This window comes from Macadamia integrifolia, chromosome 12 (assembly GCF_013358625.1).
Source record: "Macadamia integrifolia cultivar HAES 741 chromosome 12, SCU_Mint_v3, whole genome shotgun sequence".
NCBI lineage: Eukaryota > Viridiplantae > Streptophyta > Magnoliopsida > Proteales > Proteaceae > Macadamia > Macadamia integrifolia.
Genome location: NC_056568.1, coordinates 9,213,511 through 9,230,220, shown reverse-complemented (window position 1 = coordinate 9,230,220; position 16,710 = coordinate 9,213,511). Strand labels below are relative to the sequence as shown.

The following is a 16,710-nucleotide window of genomic DNA, read 5'->3' as shown; positions in this document are numbered from 1 at the left end:
AATGAGAATAAAGATCTTTCTAGCTTTTTATTGGCTCGTAGGTTTTGGAAAAGGGGTGGGCTTTCAACCTGATGTTTTGGCTTTATTTTTTTCCTAGGGATACGTTTGACAGAATTAAGGACATTATGATTGAGTTGTAACAATGTTAGAATAACTAGGCAAGAGATGAGCTCATTTCCTATCACAGTAAGTCCACACTAAGGATTAGCAATGACCAAGAGATACGATATGCAAGTAACTAAGTTTTACATGCCAAAAATGAGTAAAATGCAGCACTTGAGACTAAGAGAGCAAATGGGAAAGAGAAGAAGAGGGGGAGAGAGACAAACGGGGACCCCTCAACACTTGTAACCTTCCACTCAATTGAATGTGTTGCTACCACTTTTCCTAAATAACACCAACATCCAACCCATAATCTATGAAGGATGGCCCAGCCATTCAAACAACACTACTGCCACTGTTAGCTTTAAATGACTTCCAGATCAATAAGAATTAGGGATTTCTTGGTATAAATAATTGACAGGATGGCGCTTCCGGTAGTGCAATAAGAGGAATACATATTTTTTTTGTACAGATAATAATTTGTTATTTCTCTCTTTTCCCCCATACTTTTTGAGTTTACGCCGAAGGACTTTCCAGTTTAAGGTTTGGTAAGTTGAATTTTCTGGGTTTAGTGAGTTATTACAATGTGATTTGGGCGCCAAGCCTACCTGCAATTAGACTGATCCATACCAATTACACCCATTGAGCTTCAAAATGATCGATGATACACATATGAAACTTAGAAGTGCACCAGGAAATTTTCATGGAAGCAAAGACTCATTTACTACATTGTTGTGGATTATGTGAATAGAATATAGTCCTGGTAGCATCAAACTCATCACTTAACTCTTCCACTTATAACAAATAAAGAGATATATGAATGCAAGCAAGATAAAAAAAAGGTACAACTTGAATGAACGGAAAGTTAAAATGTTTAGCCACGAAAACAAACATACCTTGTTGACTTTTTTGTTGGATCACAGTGTTCACTCCTGAAATTGGAATGGAGTCATTCATGAAGTGAACTCCAGGACAAGAGTGTCATCAACACCAATAGTGAAAAAAAGATCCACGTTGCGGATAGGTTGAATTACATCACTCCGCAAAACAGGCTCCCATCCAACTGCCTTCCGCACAAAATATCTTGACAAAATTTGATTGCATCTCTGTAAAACTTGTACATGTTCTCCAATTAACCTAGAAATTGCAACGTCCTCAACAGATATTGAATTACAAATCAAAATATTATATTCACTCGAATAGCATGGTAATGTTAAAAAAAAAAAAAAGAAGAAGAAGAAGAAGAAGAAGAAGAAGAAGAAGAAGATTGTAGGATATTGAAAATATTTTCCAGAAGGTAATGTAAAGGGACGCACTTGGTCCAATGGTAAGGTACGAATGTGTGACATGGCGGTCAAGCAGTTGAAACAGCCTCTTAACATTCTTGGGGTAAGGCTATGTAGTTCTCGCCCCCCCCCCCCCCGGGCGGGACCTTGCACATGTGGGATCCTCATGCACCGGGTACATCCTTTTAGTGGCGTATCAAAACTAGAAGAACAATCCTCATTTCCATGGATAAGATTAGAAGCCAACTACTTAAATCTACTTATTCTATTTATGAAAAATGACAAGTATAAAATCATGAACGCCATTTTCTTGAGGAAGAAACAGCTATTCTCATTCTGAAATTTCAAATTAATTCCATAAAAAAAGGGCATATCCAGTGCATAAGGCTCCCGCCACTGCAGGTCTGAGGAGGGTCATAATTTATGCAGCCTTACTCCCACAAAGAAGCTGTTTCCTAAACTTGAACCCGTGACCACTAGGTCGCAATGGAACAACCTTACTATTAAAAAAAAAAGGAAAAAAGATTACAACACTGCCCTTGTACAGATTCCTTTATAACCTCCTCACACAATAAACAATGGGACCCAGACATTTTTCTCTCCTTTTTTGACCATTTGGGCCCCTACCATTTTCCAACCCCTCAATGGTTGTAGTGTGCAGATTACTTCTTACATTAAAACAAACAGAAATGGAAATTTCACAAGAATTTTTTTTTTTTTTGATTTTGGTAAGAAATTTCATGTGAAATTTTCTCAAACTAGATTTAAGTTACATGGGTTTGATTGACTGCTAAATATTAGGAATGCAGCTACAATGATCACCTACTGGACTGTATAATGGATGCATGATAGATAATATGTATTATTTTTTGTATCTATTTCATCAATGATTGTGATGAAAAATAAATAACCAGCTTTTTTCTAAGCAAAAACGAAAAATTATATACATCTGATATAATGGAATAGAGGCATATGCCCAGAAAGGCCACATGATGTCTTTTCACTTCTTGATGCCTTTTATCTTTGGAACACAAGAAGCATCAATCTTTTGGCACCGCACAATTCCTGAAGCTCCTCCATAACAAAGCCATCTTTCGCTCCCCTTGTTCATATTCCATCTCACTATATGCATGGCTACATCCTTGGAAGGAAAGACTTCAATTTCACTCCTCATTCCACCCTTCTCACTCCCACCCCTTGGCAAATTCTCCAGTTCTTCTTCAGCTATGGATTCTTGGTTTATGTCAGGTTTTTTCTTCTTGATTTTTTTTTGCTTTGTTGCTATGATACTTGGGTCAGCCAGTGCATTCTCAGATTCAATCCCTACATTGGAATTATCCTCATAACACAAGGCTGGATTTTGATAATCTACTCTTTGATCATGACCTCTGTTTGCTTGATTTGCCAAAGACATAAACCCCCGAATAGATCTTGGGGCATCGCCATACTCGTTTGGAGATTTCTTCATCGTGAAGGGCGAGTGTGGCAATGGAGTGTGGACTGTAAGAACTGAGTTCTCCACGGTAAGTGATCCACACAAAAAATGAGGGGCCCGGTTGCGAAAAGGATCCTTCTCCACTGCTTTTGCAGTAAGCTGAAAATGAAGAACATTACCATCTGCACTGCAATATGCAACTAAACCTGTTAATCGCGACACTTGAACACTCCATATTGAAAATGGCGAACAACAATAGCTATGCAACCCCTGCTGTTGTGTCCCAACAAAAGGTTTTCCGGTCACAGAAACGTCACACGCAGCTCTTAACAAACTGAGAATCCTTAGTGTACCATCATCCAACGATAAAACGACACAATTTGGATCTGGCAGCCAATCCAGGCTGCATACAACCCTCCGTACATAACTCAGGTCCCATAGAGGATGGTACGGATCACGAATGTCCCAAAATTTTAGTCCTCCATGTCCAGCTGTGATTATAACATTAGCACTCTCTGTATCACTTTCAATGGGGGCCCAAGCGAGTGCTCTTATGGGGACAGTGTCTGCACTAAAGCAAAGCAAGGGCCTTGTATCTTCACATGAATGTCTTGCAGAGAATTTCCACAAAGCAACTGTTCCATCATGGCATCCAGCTAGTATTAAATCGTGTGGGGACGATGGAGACCACTCCACTGTAAGAGGAATACTCTGTCTGTCCCCAAACTTCAACTTTGAGCACCTGAAGACTGGCTCCAGTCTCAAAAAACGGGGATCAGTACCCTCCTTATTACAAGAGGAATATATAACTTTGATTGTACTCACAGAAGGAACCTCCCACACTTCCATTGAGCCATTTCCCAACAATACGGCAAGATAGCCCATGCGATGTTTAGATGCCAAATCACAAACACCAGAAGGCCGCCATTTCACATCCCATGCAACTTTGCCATTGTGGGCCAAACATAACACAAGCCTAGGCAAAGCAACATCTTTTGGAAGACAAGTAGTAGTAACCTCCAAGGACCTATCATTTGGCACATTCTGACTTGACAACGCATGCTGCATAGAGCTATTGTTTGCTTGCAAAACCGCAACAGAAAGTTCTTTATCCTCATTGCAGTTAGATGAAGATTGACAAACACCATCAGAAGCACTCCTCAAACTAGCTTTATCTCTTGTTCTTTTCTTCTGCTGAGGAGTTTTGGCATCTGATTTAGAAGCCATCCCAAACACAGTATCTGTATCACATCCTTCTAGCATAGCCTGTTTATTGGTATGCACCCCACTACTAGAAAGAAAATGAGCTGAATCTTCTGGAAATATAACATCCAGTGCTGGAACAAATTGGTTACTGCTGTCTATATCCTCTGAGTCTTCTATTGCCTTTTTCTTTCTAGGTCTAGACCTAAGCGTCATCAATGGAGGTGATCCTTCTAAGACCTTTTCTTTTCTAGGTCTCCCTCTAGGCTTCTTCAATGGAGTTGATTCTTCCAAGACCTTTTCTTTTCTAGGTCTCCCTCTCGGCTTCTTCAATGGATTTGATTCTTTTGGAACATCTTTTCTAGGTCTTCCTTTAGGTTTCCTCAATGGATTTGACTCTTCTGCAACATCTTTTCTAGGTCTCCCTCTCCCTCTTGGCTTATTCAGAGGTGGCAAGCCCTCTTCCTTCTCATAGACATTTAAGAGGCACCAAATCTGAATGAGACCTCTACCAGTCAGAGGAGCACCTATCTTGTGATATGAAGACTCAGGAGGATGAGCAGCAACAGCAAGGTACTCACAAGAAATATTAAAGTCAGAACTCTGACAAACTCTTGGACACCAATCCAATGCCCAAACCGACCCTCCCACATAAAAAACAAAATCTTTGTCACAAGGAGATGTGGACTGAAAAGATCTTGAATCTCCAGATATACTGGCCATCTTAGGGACAGTTGCAGAAGAAAATTGAGGTAATTTGATCCTGTTAACAACATTTTCCTCATGGGGGCTTCCAGTTTCACAATTGAACCTAATGATTCTTGGCTTGTAATAAAAATATCTCCATTCCCTTAAAAAAGTGACTTGAGCAGTCCACTGTTTGATCTCACACTTACCCAAAGCTTCTTCACCCACCACCTCTTCACAAAGCCGAGAAATCATGTCAATTGCCCTAAAGTGACTCTCAACAGAATAATCAAACATTGAAACTATTACATCCGAAACATCTTGATCCACTGTATTCTCTATCAATCCCTGCCCTTCCCTGGCCGTAGATTTTCTCCTTGTCTTTATTCCCCCTTGGTTCCTTTTCAATCCCAAAGTTGCGGCCTTTTCTTTCCCCTTCTTACAAAGTGATTCTTCTGTAGTTAAAAAGCCTTCTTCCATTTCCTGAAGACTGCTCGGAAATGGAAGAGTTGCCAAAGATTTGAACCGGACCAGTAATTGCAGATGAGTAATCTCTGAGAAATCTTTCAGAATGGTGGTTTTAAGTCAACGAAGTTGGGGATGCAGGAAGAAGAACACTTGCAAGAGCCTCGAAACTTTGACACCCTTCTAAATAGCCAATGCACAAAAGAATGGAAACAAGTGTCAAACAAAGTCAAGATAGAAAAATGGAGTTGTTGTGAATATCATCTAGTTCACATCAGTTTATAGTTTCAACAGAATACATTATTCAACTATTTTGACTTACTTCTCCTCCATTTAAGTGGTCGACACCGGAATGTGAATTAATATAAGACAAGATAACAACAATCTATGAATCACACAAACAATAAAGTCCCCTCGTTTCCATACTTGTAATCCTAGAAATAAGACGCCCACCATATTTTCAGTTAGTTTCAGTCGTCATGTGTGTTTGTTGCCCTAGGGTTTCAGCTTGTAAACCCTAACTCCGCAGAGGAGTAAATCACATAAATATATACGGAGGGAGAAGATCAAGGTGGGAGAGAGGGAGAGAGGGAGAAGACCAAAGTCGGGAAGAAAGGAGAGCGGGCGAGAGAAACAGAGCGGGAAAGAAGAAGCGACGCCGATTTGTGACAGTCGACGGCTTCGGAGAAGTTTCAGTGACAGTTGGATACATGGGAATGAGGGAGTGAAGGAAATAACGGGGCGGAAGCGGGAGAACAGAGGGAGACGGCGTGAGAGAGACAGAGGGAGAATGTGTACCTTCGTTCGGCTGTCTCGTCCGGTGTATGAGCTGTGGTCTGCAGCGTCTGCAACGCAATGTCGGGTTTTGGAGGGATTTATTTCTCGCGACCCTCTGTGTCTCTCTCTCTCTCTCTCCAGAAGAAGAATACAGTGGCGAGAGGAAGAGGCGGGGTTTTAAAACCCGGAATTCGGATTGGGACTGATAATGGTTTAAAAAAACGGTATCGGGATACGAAACGGCCAGAATCGGACATGTTTAGGATTGGAATAGGTCGGGAAAATATTAAAAAAGGGAGAGGCTCCCTGCGCTCAAAAACCTTGATTCAAGTTTTTTAGGAACAATCCAAAAATAATGGGAAGTTATGGTAGAAAATATGCAATTTTTTTTTTTTTTTGGTGAAAAGAAAATATGCAACTTAAAGCTTTGTAAGATATGAGCATTGTGGCAATAAATATACCGCACTTTAAAAGGACATACCTGGTGCACGAGGTTTTGACATTTATTTTTATCAATTAATTACACATTAAAGTTTATCAAACAAAACAAACGGTGTTTTTGTTCAGTTGAGAGTTGAGAGAGGCCTGCTGGAGCTGAGGATAGAGCAGCATTTGTGGGAAGCATCACGCAAGGAAACCGACCAAACGTCGTCCACCCCTGTACATCCACATTAACAAGCCCATTGACTGAGGCATTCACAAACATTTTGCCGAGCAGATCCCCATATTCTGCTACTTAGGGGTGTCAATAGGCCAGGTTGGGCCGGATTTTTGGCCTCTTAACTCAACCCAAGCCTAGCCCAGCCTTAGGTCAGGCTGGGATATCTCAGCCCAGGCCCAACCTTATCGGGTTTAACCCAACCTAACTCAACCCTGATGGACTTTGACTGGGCTGAGTTTAACCCAATCCAGTCTAACCCTTGGTTACTTGATTTTGATGCATTGCAGAGACCAAAGTTTGCATATATGTGTAGATTGTGAAAAACAAAAGACATTTTTCTATAAGTACCCATTACTAATTATCAGCATATTTATATGATTATATAGTTAATACACATGATTGGGTTCGATTGAGACCTCAACCCAGGCCCAACCCAACCTTGCCTCGGGCCTGAAAATCTCAACCCTAACCCACCCTATGGGCCGAGATTTCAGCCCAAGCCCTGTTCAGGGCCTTTAGGCTCAAGGCAGGCTAAGGTTGATTCGGGTTAACCGGGCTTTTTTGACACCCCTATTGCAACTTCCCTTATTTCTGCATTTCATTCTCTATTTTCCCAGCTTCAAACAAAATGAGAATAAAATGGGTTCGAATACATGGATGCTTATCTATTGGAAGTAGGTGTTCTAAATATGGTTTTTGTTAATTTATAATATTTTTTTGAGGGAGGGTTCCTTTTTCTAGTTTGGCTAGTGTAGTTATTTTAGGGTTTCTATAACAAACTTGAAGGCGAAAGCAGCTTTAAATCAGACCTACATGGTATGAATGAACAATGCACTAAATAGAGAGATTTATCCTCCACAAGTGTGTACCCAGATTAACTTTTGTCTCATATAGTTAATTTTTGTAGCATGACAGTTCTTCTAATATTCTTTTGTGCTCAATCATTTTTTGTAAAAGACAAGCTTACCATTCCACCACCAAAGGTCACCAGGAGCAATCAAGCGCCAAAGTCTGCCCCTATTGACAAAGTGACCAAAACACCCTCCCTCCAAATCGCTGCCCATTATCTCCCCTCCACCAACCAGAGAAAATTCTTCCCTTTAATTTTTGGCAAAATGAAATTCAAGCAACCAACCTAGGAACTAGGAAGATCCTTTTACATGGCCCACCCTCATTGTTCCATATGTAGAGATGATGCTTCTATTTTGAACATTGGTATGGTCTCGATTAATCAAATGTCAAATTTCAGAACCTAATTCAATCAAAAACCCCTCCCCCCTGAATCCCCATGACCCATGATATCCTTGCACGTCTACTGTACAATGAGCATCTAAACTGACTAATCTGAAGATCCACGGCACAGAAATGAAACAGAAAACTAGAGTACAAAGCTTTGCAGATGGATTATTTTGTCTTTTCCTTTCTTATTCCCCCACCCCCCCCCCCCCCCCCCCCCCACTTTAGGGTGGTGACATGAAAAATGCACAATGTGATGAAGTCCCCGAGTATGCTATCATTGAATGGACCTCAGATTCACCTGAATTTTGTTTCTCAAGCCCCAAAAGAATGATGAATGCTTAATTGCTTACATAAGGTCTTCATTAGTCAATTCCAAGGCGAGAAATAGGATTTCTCTTGATAAGATTAAGATCCACCTGCACAATAAATTAGATTTTAAAAAAATGATCTTTTGTTCTCTGTCTACAACTCGCATGGAACAGTAAATTAAATTTGTACCTTGTGTCCAAAGAGATCTCGGATGTTATCGATTCCATACAGTATCATGGTAGGCCTGACAACAAAGAATATGAAAGTCAGTCTTTTCCATCCCACTATCATGAACATAAAACAAGTAGCGGTTTTCTAGCTCAGTCTAATTTACCAAATATTCTGGTAAATCTTTCATAATTTAAAAGACAATATTACCTTTCAAGGGAAAGGCCCCATGCGATTACCCTAACATCTTTTGGTAGCCCCATTGGCAGCAACATTTCCGGCCTAAACATGCCAGAATTCCCAATTTCCACCCATTTCTTGAAGCCTTCATGATAACTGACCAAATAGGGGAAAAAAAATGCATGTAAGGTTGCTAATTACATCGAGGCATGCACCACAGGTGCCAAATGCATCAAAACATGATTCTACTACCTGAAGATTTCCATGCTAGGCTCTGTATATGGATTGTAAGCAGGTTTGAAACGCAGCTTCGACATACCTGAACACATGAGATGGGCAAATGGAATATTTGACTCTTAGTTTTCTAATTAGATATTTTCCTGATGTTGAATGTTACTCACAGCTATCAAAATAGCCCCCCCGTATCCACATCTCTGATACATAACAGAACTACCAAAATAGATCCACAAAATGTCCAAGACACCACAGGTGGTCCTATAAACCTCAGAAAAGAGTCAATGTGAATTGTAGGGCATGATGGGGGATGAAATGACAAAAAAATGCAAGGCATTTACCCAGGCGAGAAAAGAAATCATGCAACACTCCAATCAGGTCACCAAGAGTAAGACCCCGATCGCATACCAGACCTGAATAAACATACACACCCCAAAAAAATAAAAATAATAAATATTTATTACTCGCTGCAAAGGTATGTTGCTTCAATCAATGCCTGATGAAACATTAAAGACCCAGAGATTGTCAGATATACCTTCAATCTGGTGGCTGCAAGATGAGTTCGATCTACAGCTTCATTTCGGAAAACACGATCAATTGAGAAGTACTTTTTTGCGGTGAAAGATTTCTGCGCTTAACAAAGTCCAGTAAAATTCATTGCAGAAAAAAGATAAAACATTAGAGTTCAAACATATAAGGCTCATCTATAACCAGTTTACAAATAAATATTGAGGTTGTGAAAGTAAAAAGAGGGGGGGGGGGGGGAGAGAAAAGACTTCAGATTGACATCTCAATCACAACTAATTATCAAGTAGAGGGGTGACTTTAGTTCCGAAAGTACAGGAAAGAAAATAGGATCAAGTACTTGAAACACCACCAGCCTTTCTTTGATAATAGTCAAAAAAGCACAAACAGCAGAGATCAAGCGCAATTTACCGGTTGTGCAAGCAAGTAAAGCATCCTCGAGGAAACAGCAGTCGTATGGGTCCTTAATAGGTTTTTATTTGCTTCTTCTCTTTTCCAATCATATCCATATCTATATAGACAAGAATGCTTCAATCAGGAAAACTGAATGTCTAATGGTGTGCCAAAAATATGAAACAACATACCCTTTGGACCCATAACCACCATCTTTATGAACACACTTCACCTTCTCAACATAAGCTTCAGGCAGCTCCCTAGTAGTGGAAGGAACTGAAAATACAAGAGCCAGAAGACCAATGATTGGACAGAACATAACTAAATTACCAAAAAATTTGTCAAGGAAAATTGACCTTTTAGAAAGAAGGTATCATGTGAATCACGAGCAGGGTGTTGCTGTGGCTGGAACAGTGCATCAAAATTCCAAAAGCTGCAAGTTTGAGTAGAAACAAATCAATCATGTAGTAAACCATCAAAAAGGGGTTGAGGGGCGGGTGGGAGGAGAGATTATCATGGCCACATTCAGAAGAACATGGACCACGAGCATAAACCTTTTGGTCAAGCATAAACTTGAGAATACACATATAGATGATTAAATCTTAATTAGATTCTAAACTAGTAATAAAAATTTTCCATGTCAATTATTAACTCCTGGAATTCAGACATATTATCTCTCAACTACCTTGGAGCAATGGGATAAGGTTCTAGCAGTTCCAATCTACTCGGAAAGTGACCCAATTACAATCATAGAAATAACACATGGGAAAAGAAAGCTGCCCGATTGCATGGCCCCTGTACCCTGACACGGGCATGCGAAAATACTGCCCATCCCCTGTAAAATCAAAATTCCCCTGTGCACGCACTCATTGGCCCCCATGCTGGTGCAGGGGCCACACAACCAGGCAAGCTATCTCTTGCCCATAACACAATTATAAAATTCTTACCCACCTGCTTTCAACAAAATTATTTGTGGGCATCTCCTCAAAACTGCAACCAGTAAATAACCAATACTTCAGATATTCAAGCTACTCAGTATATCTATTAACATGAAAGGTTACATTTAAGTTAAAATCAGCACAGAAAAGTTCAAACTCGTTTTTACCCCATTTGAAGGAAGATATTTTGCAATTGCTTTCGAACCTGAAATGGAGAGGCAAATTAGAAGCACTAACAAATGTCTTCAGAAACAAATTACATATTAACTACGTTAAAATTAAAGAAAAACATGAACCCAGCTCCTACAAGTGGGAAACACTCGTGCCTCATGGTACACTTCTGTCCAAAAGCACTAGGCAAGTGAACAAAATAAACCTTCTTTTTTTTACCATTCCAAATTTTAAAATTTAAACTTCAATTGCTAGTATAGCCGGGGCTGGGGATGGGGGGAGGGGAGAGGTCAATACATGGTGGGTTATGCATCTGACATACACACAGGAACTGGTCGCATAGGTGTTTCCCAACAATGACATGGGCAGTTGACATATCCTCATTGTTGACAACACCTTACCTTTTGGGCCAACTTCTGGGTTTCTATCTAAATGGGCGTAGCTTCCTGGTCGGCCCACCAAGGGAGGCTTATCATGTCAGTCCAAGATATCTGCCATGTGGCATGTTAGAGAGTGCTCAAATTCTGTGGATAGGCCTACCGCAAGGTCCCCTATCCGTGTGTCAAGTTTCAGCTCAATCCTAGGTGGCCAAGTGACCAAAAGAAAACTAAACAAAAAAAGCATTGAAAATCTGGGACTATCAAGGTGCCAAAGGGGTGAGCAGGACTCCCAGTGGGATGGACAAACACGGGAAGGTATATTGGATTTGGCCTGAAATTTAACATGGCAATCCAGACATCGACCTATCTACCTAACAGTCAGCATCACTACATCATCCTCCAATGTGGCAGAACAACATGGGTTGTCAAGGAAGGCATCTCTTGTTGGGGCCTTGAAATGGCATTTCTGCATGTATGTACATGTGTATATGATAATTTTGACTAAATATTGATTTAAATTCTTCAAACATCTAATGTTCTGAATTCTAGTGCCATAATCAAAAAATTTATATCTATTCAGCATTTAAGGGATGTCTAAGGTCCTGGCGAATTCAGCAGCATATTCAGGAACTTCTGCAGATATGGTTGATCTTCCTCTACTACACATTAAGGAGTGTTAGCTATAGATGCAAATTCCTAGCCTAGATTTATTTTTTTAGAAGACAACTGGGGGGCCTGCAGATGGCAATGCCAAAGGTGGGCTCTGATGTAGATAAGTCACTTAATGGGCTTATTTTATTACAAATAAGCCTTAGGTTGAGTTATGTATGTGTTGGGCCTTTTATCTCATGGGTTTTCTCTGTAATGGGCCACTTTAATGGGCTTAAAATATGGGTAGAAAGTAAGAAGACGGGATTTAATTCATTAGTTTAGTTAGAGTCCTGTTTTGAGTCTAGCTTCTTTGTTATTTCAATTTTCTAGTCAGTTTCAGTTTCCCAATTAGTTAAGGATTGAGTTAAGCCTTTCCTTTATAATGTTTGAGTCACTTTTGAGTCTTCTATATAAGTTTGTAAAGGGCTATAGCATTGAAAACGAATTTATTAATGAAAAAAAAGAAAGCTTTGTGCTAGAAAACTGTGAGATGCAGTGCTGTGAGAGACAACTTGGGTGAGATGCCCTAGGAAAGAGTGAGATACTCGACCCAACCTATTCCCCTACCCCCATTCTTCCCTTCATTCTCTTATTTCTGTTTTGTTCATACTATCTGTCATACTATCTGATTTTTATTGAATTTACTAAAGATCCTACCCGGGATTGGATCACTTGTGAGTTGTGAACCAATCTTACATTAGGCTCCCTCTTTCTATCATCTGGCTAGGTTTTTCCTTTCTCTTGTATTAGTCCTTTTTTCATTAATAAAAATTTGATCATTTAGCGAAAGGAAAAAAAAAATAAATAAATAAATCCAGTGACCATGGAACTTTATATGATCTGTCATATTATGTTGGTTTACTGTTTGTTAAAAGAGCCTCATCCTCATATTCTGGATCAGTGATTACATAAAAAGCACCCATATACAATTTCATGAATTCTAGCGATACTTGGCTTCTACAAATTTGCACTTCCCTAACAGAAAGGAAATTTGAACAGCAAAGTCCAATCTTAAGGAAAAAAAACACTAACATGCCTTACTAAACTGCACATGCAAGAAGAAAAGAAAAAAGGTAAGCAAAATCCTTGCCTTCAGCAGAGGATTGAGATAGCCACCTTCTGCAGGGGGGCCTTTAGCACTGAAGTTATACTCTTTAAACTCTAAATCCTTCCAATCACCCCTAAAAACAGCAGACAGTTGAAAAGAACATCGTCAGCACAACAAAATGTAAACTGCAAGCCATATTTGGTACACAAAAACACAAAAGTAACCTCAATCTATGGCCTTTCAGAAAAAAAATTCCATGTGATACTAAAAACTACACTGAAACAAACTCACCTCCACAGGACCATATAATGATCCATGAAGATGGATAAACATAAAACACGGCACACACGTATCCATTATTCCATAAGTATGAAAATCGTGCATATAGCAATTCACATAGATGTGTGAGAGTGCAAGAGCATACAAAAACTAAAACCAACATTCAACACTGGAAATATTGATATAGAGGATAAGATGCCTGATGTAGATCCACTAAGTACTAACAGCCTAAAGATTCACATGTACCATAATTTTTTTTTTTTGGGGGGGGGGGGGGTGTGGGGGGAGTACCCCAAGAAAACCAAATCAGTGAATTACCCATCCTCAATTAACAGCCCTGACTGAAAACACTAGTTAGTCCCCTAATACTCAGTGTGTTTCTACTATCCATACTGGGCCCACTCTGGATCAGGTTGGGGGAACAAAACCCAATCGAAGGTTTTTGCTAATAAATCTTCATAATTAATGCATGAACATTATTACGAAGAAGGTAATTAATGTGTGAACAAAATGGATTTTTAAAACTCTCCTGTTATCTGTCCATAAAACTTGATATTCAAATATAGATTTACTAAAGACGGAAGCCAGTCAAATTGGAGAGAAAACTTAATAGCTTCAAGATATAAAGAGAAACATCGCAGCATCCAAGACCAAATCAATAAAGAAAAAAAGATTTTCCTGCTCTTCCCAAATTCTATCCAGACCAGTGCCCAGAATCCTTCAGTGTTCTGCTAATGAAAACAAAAATAAGGGTTCTGTGCAGGGTTGCTATAATAGTTTTCAAGGCACCGAGGTAAGCCAAGGAGTTGGCCAGGGGCATTTTGGGGTGGGGGGGGAGCCTTATTGGTCAAGGTGTGCATAAAACAGGTTTAGACTAGGACTTTTCAGGTTAGGATAGTACTATTTGTTTTATGGTATCCTGACAAAGCAATGTTAATATTTAATCTACTTAGTGGTAACATAAAGTTTAAACGAAAGAGGAGAGAGCAGTCACCAATCAATCAAAATCATCCAATATTCATTAGAACATGCAATAAACGATCAATGAGGTGTTCATTTTTCTAAATACCATGATTTTAGGAGTTATCTACACTCATTATTCTAATTTTTAACCTCCTAAAAGACGTGATAAGCTACAATAAGATGCACCACAAAAACAACCATACATGAGTTTATAAAACCCAAAATGGGCGCTTGCCTAGGTCAAAATCCAAGGCAACCAAGGCAATGATGCTGAGGCAAGACCTTGGTGACCAAGGTGACACCAGGATGAGGCCTTAGCAAATAGCAACTAAGGTGAGGACCAAGTTATAAATAAAGAAGGCGAGAGCAAGCGTGGCCCATCCTAAAGGGCGTTGGGGCCTAGACAAAGCCTTGACAACTATGGTTGGCTATCAAGTCCCGTCACTCAAAGCCCGAACCTATTGCAGGAAAGACAAGTATTGGTGCAGGTTCCACAGTAGCAACTAGCAGGCAGCAACTGGTAACATCACAGAAAAAGTCACCGGCATCCGGAGGTTTAAACTGCACTGGAAGCTCTACCGAGTGGCATCACTCTCACGGGGAATGAGAGTTTTGACATCTTTTACAGAGTTCATTACACTTTCAGTGGAATAAAATAACCAAGCGATATCCTTGAGTAATAGGAAATCCACATTTCAGTTAATAATCAAACATAAACATATCCAGAGGATGAAAAAATGTTCGAGATTAGGAAGTTGACTTTGAGGAAGAGGAAATCTTCAAGACCCAGGGAATCAAATATACTTCACTATTCATGCTCTGCGTGATTTATAGCTTGCTTTAGAGAAATCAGGTCTCAAAAAATTAGAATATTTTAGATGATTAAGTACATATGTAATGGTTAACTAGTACAGAGATTGAAATTTAGAAATGTCTTGGATCAGATTGCCCAAGGTGTTACCAACCCCAACCCAATCTAAGGGTGCAATACAATCTCCCAACTCAAGCTCTACCTAACCAATGTTCTTGGACATTGGTGGGTTGTTTGATGACTGATTTACTTCTTCTGACTCACAGGTCATTGACACTGCATGCAACAGATTACTCTGCAGTTCACCACACAGTTGTTCCTCACCCAAGTAACAGGGTATCAAACTCAGATTCTCTATGGTGCCTTCACTGGGAATGGGTGTTTTTTCAAGTGATTGTTTGGCTAAACATTCATTGGCATGGCAGTGGCTACAACCCAACTCTATTTTGTAATTTGATCCAAGAATTTCAGGGTATCCAAAAGGAGCTAGAGAATCCAGAATGAGATAATGCTAGGATATTGCACAGCCTGCTCCAGCAAACTGATGAGTTGCTCCAGAAACACATTTTTCTTCACTTTGAGAAGCTATGTAAAAAAAAATTGAAAGATATCAACAAGTTGAAGCTCACTTTCATGTTCTCACCTTTGATTAACATTATTAAAAACCAAAAGGACAATCACATTTTTAGTTAAACAATAATGCACTGATTTCAAGTGAAGATGCTACTGGGTGTAAGTTTCACGCCATAGATTCCCCTCATTACAATTTTCACTGGAATCTTCTTCCAGTCACACAACCGTACTCTGAAAAAAGGTTCACTCAGAAGCCAGAACATATATCCATATCATTTTAGGCACATAAAATGCACGCAGATTGAAGAATAAACAGAAAGCAAAGAGATCATCCGATATTTCATTATATCAGCAAACAGATAATCCATTCATCATATAATAATTTAACTGTCCAAGAAAGCTGAAAACCACTACAATACTATGCCTGTTAGAGTAAGACCATGTTTGATACAGAGACCACTCTTCTATGATCACTTCTGTTTTCATCATTAACGTAAACAATCCCTTTTTCAAAAAATGCCTAACTTTGAAGAAGTTACCATTCCTTTTGATATGCTTGAAGTCAGTGCTTAACAGTAAAGGTCTTCGAGACTCAAAGAAAACAGTGTCCTATATAGGAAGATTACTATAGCCTTAGAGCTTACAGTATAGGTCTTCGAGACTCACAGCAGAGCAAGAACCCAGTTTAACTTCCCCAATTAATAAATCTCTCTCGTTTGTGCATCGGTCAAAGTCTCACGAGCTCATGAAATATGACTTCATCGGCAACAGTTGGCACACACACACCCAAGACACCAGGAGGGGCATATATGGTTCTAGATTGTTTCTCAACATAGAGATCATAACTCTAAAAGTATGATTAATCATGAAAACCAAAGGAATCAATGGCATTAGGTCCACACGAGAGCTAGGATGCAGACTCACAGAAACGCAGACAAATGCAGATACAAAAAGAAGAACAAGAAGCATGACTGTCAAAAGTACATGATAAGGAGACCATTACTTGGTTCACTATAATTTATCTATATCATATGATTGTACAATATATGTAACCTAGAATACCTTTGTAAATGTTCTCGGGTCAAATCTGTGACAGCCTTCTTCCTTTTCGGAGTGTAGTTAGGACCCTTTTGCAGCGAGTAGCCCTTCCAAGTACTAATCAAGGCAAATAACAAAAAGGTCAAAGAAAAGAACAGCACATTCCCATCCCCCCCCCCACCCACCCACCCACC

The 16,710-nt window shown here is 39.7% G+C and overlaps 1 protein-coding gene and 1 pseudogene across 3 annotated transcripts; both read right to left on the bottom strand.

Moving 5' to 3' along the window:
* Positions 1-1,849: 1,849 nt before the first annotated feature.
* On the bottom strand, positions 1,850-8,064 carry LOC122058061. Of its 3 annotated transcripts, none has more exons than XM_042620489.1 (2): positions 5,501-8,064; positions 1,850-5,361 (listed from the first exon to the last, which is right to left on the bottom strand). In XM_042620489.1, the coding sequence occupies exon 2, from the start codon at positions 5,191-5,193 to the stop codon at positions 2,389-2,391; it is 2,805 nt and encodes a 934-aa protein (XP_042476423.1). In that variant the 5' UTR covers positions 5,194-5,361; positions 5,501-8,064; the 3' UTR covers positions 1,850-2,388. The 3 variants fall into 3 exon arrangements, with proteins under 3 accessions (XP_042476423.1, XP_042476421.1, XP_042476422.1); XM_042620487.1 differs by having other exon boundaries at positions 5,977-8,064; XM_042620488.1 differs by having other exon boundaries at positions 1,850-5,358; positions 5,977-8,064.
* A 63-nt stretch (positions 8,065-8,127) lies between these two features.
* On the bottom strand, positions 8,128-16,689 carry LOC122058007 (annotated as a pseudogene).
* Positions 16,690-16,710: the final 21 nt, after the last annotated feature.